Genomic DNA, 6247 nt, shown 5'->3' with positions numbered 1-6247 from the left:
CTTCCAATAAACCTGTGGAAGGGCAGGAAATGTGAGAAATCAAAGTTCATCTACCAGAGGAACAAATTTCAACTGATACTAGAAGAACAAAAATTTTCGCAAACGAAGAGAAGATGGGCTGCCAGCAAATGCCCTGAGATGTGGCTTTCGAGGAGTTGAAGTCAACTTGAAAGAAGTCTCATCCAAGTAAATGAGCATTAAGGAAGTGCATAGACTTGTCACTTTGGAGGATGAAGAGCTAGTCTAGTGGTGAAGAATTGCGAGTTTTCCTGGCTTGTGAGAGTGGAGAATGATTGGCCTGGGCAGAAACCATAATGTCAACCAAGGGAGGCAGGACAAAGGGCAAGGTGGGGTGAAGGAAGGACTGGATAGAAAGATGGATGACATGCATGAGAGGAATGTGCAGAGATGAGAGCAGGAGGATGGCAACTAGGAGAAGAAATGCACATAGAAGAGTTGGGTGAGATTTTGGGAGGGATGGCGAGGGTGGAGAGCTCCGTGGCCGTGTTTGTGTTGTTTTTTTATAAATGGAGTGGTGTATGAGTGCTTGGGTCCCTTCAAGCTTGAAACAAATTTCAAATTTTTCTTCTTCTTCTTAGTGCCAAATATTCAAGCATATGATGCTTCAACTTTTCCATGATTTACACCTAACATTTAGTTTCCATGAAATTGAGCAAAAATTAAGCATAGAGGATATTAATGCCCAAGAAGGCCAAATAAGGCCTAGAGTATGTTAGCAATATGAGGTCTTAGTCTAGTCATTAATTAGATGATGAAAATGAAAGTAAAAATGTGATCTCTAGGGTATACAAGCTCAATGGACTCAAGCATGCATGCATTGCGTAAGTAATATTTCTGTTTGCATTTATGTATGTGTGCAAGCACCACACGACATGTATACATTTGTGTGTACGCGTGCACGCATGGTATTTCAACGTATCAAGTGAGCCTATAAGTTAAATGAGCATAATGGGAATCCAAGCCTTGCGAAGGATTGAAGAGGTTATGCATCATAATTATCCATTATGGGTGGGAATGCATTTTGATATAGCTATGGACAATGCAAGGCTGCCATGTAAACGACTGTGCATAGTTAATAGCTCCTACCTGTCCACATGATGCATATCGAGAAAAGGTATACAAAATCATTGCATTACTTAGAGAAGATGCCTGCTATGATATGGACTTAACATGGAGAAACTTTGCAAGAATAATGCAATCTATCATTAGAAAATATGGTAGATGGTGTATGGGACAGCAAAGAGAGCAAATAAACCGATGCAAAGTGGATATGCAAGCATTGCATGAGGTTGCACAAACAAGGTAATTAAATCAACAAGAGGAAGAAAAGCTATTAAATGCATGATATATGATAGATTGCAATACTCATAGATTTTCTTTTTTAAAATAACATATACAACCAAAGCATGAGCTTTTATTAGATAAAGGCTAGTGGTTAAAACAATTTCTCAAAAGCTTGCATACTAAGAGACAAAAGCAAAGCCTACATCGTGTGCAAAAGCTTTATGGTCAGTGCACCAATGATGTAAATGAACTCGAAAAAGAATGCGTGTCATATTTCCAATTTGTCTTTGCTACATTAGGTCTCGCAGGGAAGAGTTGAAAGGGCAAGCCATGTTGCTTATAAATGTGACCAATTCTTAAATAACAAGATGCTACGCGAATCCCCTTTCACGAACATGGAACTGCAAAATGCTCTTGCTAGACTAGGTAAGTGCAAGTCATCGGGATGCGATGGATTGGTTCTGGGTTCTTTCAACATTTTCGAGAGAAACTGAAGACATTCTATTGGCAATGATGAATGGTGCATGGATACAAGGAGTGATGTGTGCTTCTTGGGAAGAGGGCCTTGTGAAATCGACTCCAAAAAAGAATGTATGCTTGAATTTGGCTGATTGGAGACCTATCACTTTAATGCCAGTGCTATACAAATTGGTGACAAAGATGATTTCCAATAGAATAGCCAAGGTGCTAAACAAACGGTTTCCGATTGTATCCTGCCTAATATGGGTTCCTTCCTAGATGACAAATAACAAACAACATATGTAATGCTTATGTGGGAACGGAGTATACCAAATATACAGGTCAGGAGGTCTTGCTACTACAGGTAGACATTGCCAAAGAATTTGATACAGTGCAATAGGAATTATTGTATATGTGGTTTTCGGTTCAAAAATGACAAGTCATCTACTAGCTGTATGTAGACAACACAACTAGATGAATCATTGGGAAAAGATTACATCACCCTAGCCTTTGGGAACATCGATTAAGCAGGGCTGCCCATTGAGCTCCATGTCGTATGCAATTGTCACTCATCCTTTATTGATGTATATGGATATTATTACTCAAGAAGAAGAATTACATGGACGAGTACAGCCAAACAAGTCATCAATGGTTGCACATGCATATGTTGACTCCTCTTTTTTCTTGCCAACAGGTACTCCAAGAGATGTGAATGATTATGGATATTCTGCAATTTTTTAGGAAAATAGCATGGTTGAAAATAAACTTTAGAAAGTTGAAGTTGCTACCACTAAAACAGGTGGATCGGCATAGTATACTCTGACCAAGAGGTTTAAATCACTAGGTATTTGGGATATCCTTTGGGTTGGAACATATCTTTCAAAGATGCAGTTGCATGGATGCAAATAAAAAGTTGATAACTCGCACTTGTCTACATGGCCTTTGCATGTAAGGCTGTGAATAGCACAATCCATAATGGCTTACAGTTCTTCCTGCCATTGCTAATTTGGGAGACACATTCATGTCATTAGCAATGGAACTATTATGAAAAATAAGCACTGATGGAAGGGCTTTGAGGCTATTGAAAATGGAGCATGTATGCAACTCTAAAATGCATGGTGGGTTCAATATCTTGAATGTGCATTACCATGCACAAGGTTAGAAAAGTACCATCATAATAACTTTCGTGGAACAAGGATAGCCATGGACATAGATGCTAACTACAATGTGTGCTTGTTACAAGGCTAATTCTTTTGGGCATTGGAATCGTTAGTTGGAATATCTTGGTGCGTCGGGTACAAGGAAAAATCCGAAGCTGCCCCTACTCTTCCAAATTGTTGCAAGATTGGAAGTCAGTGCTCATACATTCGCATTAGGCACATAGGCCATTGCCTCATGAATACACATTGGTAGTTGAAAATGTGCATTGGAACAGAGCATTTGATACACCATTGACTAAGGTTGAGCCAAGAAAAGCTTATTTTTTAGCACCAAAAGGAATTTGCACAATGGAAGATGTTATATCAACTAGAAGCACACCATTATTGTCTTCACAAGCACAATGATGATGGTGATTGGAAGCCCACCACCATTGTGTATGGAGACTTGTTGCTCAACTAGCAAGACAAGGGAGTACATTGTACATATCGATTGGCCGCAATGAAGATGATTGGATGCTAAAGAACAACCGACCAAGTTATGTTACAAACTTTCCTCTTTCTGGACTAAGAACGACAAGCACATATAGATAATCGCTTCCACAACCATGGATAAAGGGACATATGGATCCGTAGTGGCATATAAACAAGTCCTTACGATGGTGGAAAGGTAATTTGGGAAGGATATGGTAAACCAAATTTCTTTTAGAATAGAAGGTTTTTCTGTGGATATGCCTCACTGAACGCTCCTGATAGGAGAGTATTTGGCAAAGTGAAAAATTGCGGCTCCAAATTGTTTGCAATGTCATCATCGAATGGAGAATATTTATCATTTACTTTGGGCATGCACTGACACAATCGATTTTTTGAATATTCTATTTTCGAATATGCAAAATCAGATTCACTATTGTGACATTTGAAAAAAAGTTTTGGATGCATCCATACTACAAGAATATGCTCTTTTCTTTGCCTAGCCAAGATATTGCACGATATGGACAATATGGCTAGATCGTAATTATGAGGTGTTTGCACAACCTCGAACTAGCATTTATGTATATATTCCATAAGTCATTGAATGACAGCCTGGACCTGCAACATATTGATCAACAGCAACAAAACTATGAAGTGTTTTTCTATTATTTTTAGATGTACTTTAATGAGAGCCTCTCGTTTTGAGGATTCTCGATTAGAAGATTTGACAACACAGTTCACCCCCCCCCCCCCCCCCCAAAAAAAGGTGTGGGGGTGTGTACGCATCCGGTGTTTTCTCACTTTTAAATATTTAAAGTCTTGGTTAAGAAAGAAAAAGGCATACAAATAAAATGCCTGAGATCATATGGTGGGGGAGAGTATTTCTCCAATGAGTTCAGTGATTTCTTAAGAAAGCAGGGAATCAAGAGACAGTTTACATGCAGGTGCACTCCATAATAGAATGGTGTTATATAAAAAGAAAGAATAGACACACTATAGAAGTGGCACATGCCTTAATATCTGAAAAGAATATGCCACATTATTTTTAACTAGAAGCAGTAGACTATTGTGCACATTATGAACAAGACCCCCACTACAACAGTTCATGATATGATGCCTAAACAAAAGTTTACAGAAATAAAATTGGATGTTCCAAAACTGTTCTGCATCTTCTAAAGCCTTGTCCTACCACTCAAGATTTGCTGGCTCGTTTGACAACTCTTCTCCATGCCCTGTTTTCCCAACCTTCCCTTTTGAAGGCACTTTTGGCTTTTTGGTAGGTATCCCTCTAACCCCGATTATTGGGCCTTATGGCCTGCAACACTCAGTTGTTTGGACACTTCGATGGATGTCTTCGCCTTTTTTAAAATTTCCTTGCCCCAATCTCTCCAAGATGTCCACTTTCTTGGAGATCTTTCCACAGCCCATTTTGTAAGTGTTTTATTACTGTTTCTAGTTTTCCGATGTAGCTGCTCCATGTTGGGACAACTATGAATGTACATTGCATTTGTAATGAAACAATAGTTTTCACAAAAAAAAAAGTGTGTGTGTGTGTGTGTGTGTGTGTGTGAGAGAGAGAGAGAGAGAGAGAGAGATGCTTTTGCCTCAATTTTTACCTTTTTCTTTTGCCTCCCAAATCATATTCTTATGATTAATACATATTATGTAAAAAGAGTTTTCTTCTACATTACTATCCCCGTGTCTACCTTTGCAAGGAATACCTAATATAAATGTTAAATCTTTGTTCTCAAGGCTTTGGCCTTGTGGTTTGACTCAATCTCCACCCAACATAAGGATACCACTACTCCTGCGTGACAGCATGGTATAGTCCCACTTGTGCTGTACACCCTACCGTAACCACACAGACACGTCAAAATCCACCTCTAGTTGCCTCCAATTGTGTTGTGTTGTACACCCTACCTCAAACTCCACCTCTACCGGCCTCCAATTGTGTTGTGTTGTACACCCTACCTTAACCACATAGACACCTCAAACTCCACCTCTAGTTGCCTCCAATTGTATTTTCAATGAGGTTGGAAAAAACGTAGGGGATAATTTTGTGGATAAAAAATGTTAGGCAACTAGTCACTAGATTCTAGCATTATAATGTACAAGTTACTCTGCATTTGGGAGACGAGTATTCCCCTACTATGGAATTATTGATGCAATTCTATGGGCAACTTTCCCATCTCACCTTGTTTCTGTTGGACTTCTTTTTTCAATGGTGAAGTGGCAATTACTGGTGAGATGTACTCGAGAAATCACACACACGTGTGTGTGTGTGTGTGTGTGTGTGCGCGCGCGCGCGCGCGCGTGAGAGAGAGAGAGAGATTCTACTAAACTATCAATTCAAGAACCAGAGTTCAAACCTTGCAAGAAACCATCACACAATCCACAAGTCTGCTCTGCACGTGCATGTGATTCTTGATAGCTTTCTTTCTTCATTTCTCATCAATCAGTGAGCAAGCAGAACACTAACAACAGCTTCACTACCATTACTCTATTGAATATTTGTTTATCTAAACTAGTCTTTTGCCCAGCCCCAAAATAAATAAAAGACAACACCACTGCTATAGTTCCTATCCAGTATTTAAAATCAATTAAAAAAAGAAGTCACTTCTTTTGAACTCATCTGTGCCTATGATTATTACATCAAATGCCCAAGCTTTTCATCTCGTGGGGCATGAAGTCTTCACTTGTCCTATAACATTTATCAGGTGAGTAGTAGCATAGATTTGTCACCTGACTTGTGTATAAGCATGCGTATCGCTCCACCTAAAAGTTGACAATGTACAAGAAGATTGAAATCAGATTGTATACAATATTTAGTACTAATTGACTCCATAGATTAGATC

The 6247-nt window shown here is 39.1% G+C and overlaps 1 protein-coding gene across 7 annotated transcripts in view; it reads right to left on the bottom strand.

Moving 5' to 3' along the window:
- Positions 1–5810: 5810 nt before the first annotated feature.
- Positions 5811–6247, bottom strand: part of LOC147623979 (HAD-superfamily hydrolase, subfamily IG, 5'-nucleotidase) — a 112032-nt gene continuing 111595 nt past the window's right edge. For all 7 annotated transcript variants that reach the window (XM_086820650.1, XM_086820649.1, XM_086820655.1 and 4 more), the window contains one exon: positions 5811–6167. In XM_086820650.1, the coding sequence (XP_086676776.1) occupies positions 6045–6167 (123 nt within the window). In that variant the 3' untranslated portion in view covers positions 5811–6044. The remainder of the gene's footprint in view (positions 6168–6247) is intronic.

The sequence above is a fragment of the Cibotium barometz genome, chromosome 26 (assembly GCF_041138505.1).
Source record: "Cibotium barometz isolate CiBa-2024 chromosome 26, ASM4113850v1, whole genome shotgun sequence".
Taxonomy (NCBI): Eukaryota; Viridiplantae; Streptophyta; class Polypodiopsida; order Cyatheales; family Cibotiaceae; genus Cibotium; species Cibotium barometz.
The sequence above is the reverse complement of the archived record's forward strand: the minus strand, read 5'-3'. Positions and strand labels throughout refer to the sequence as shown.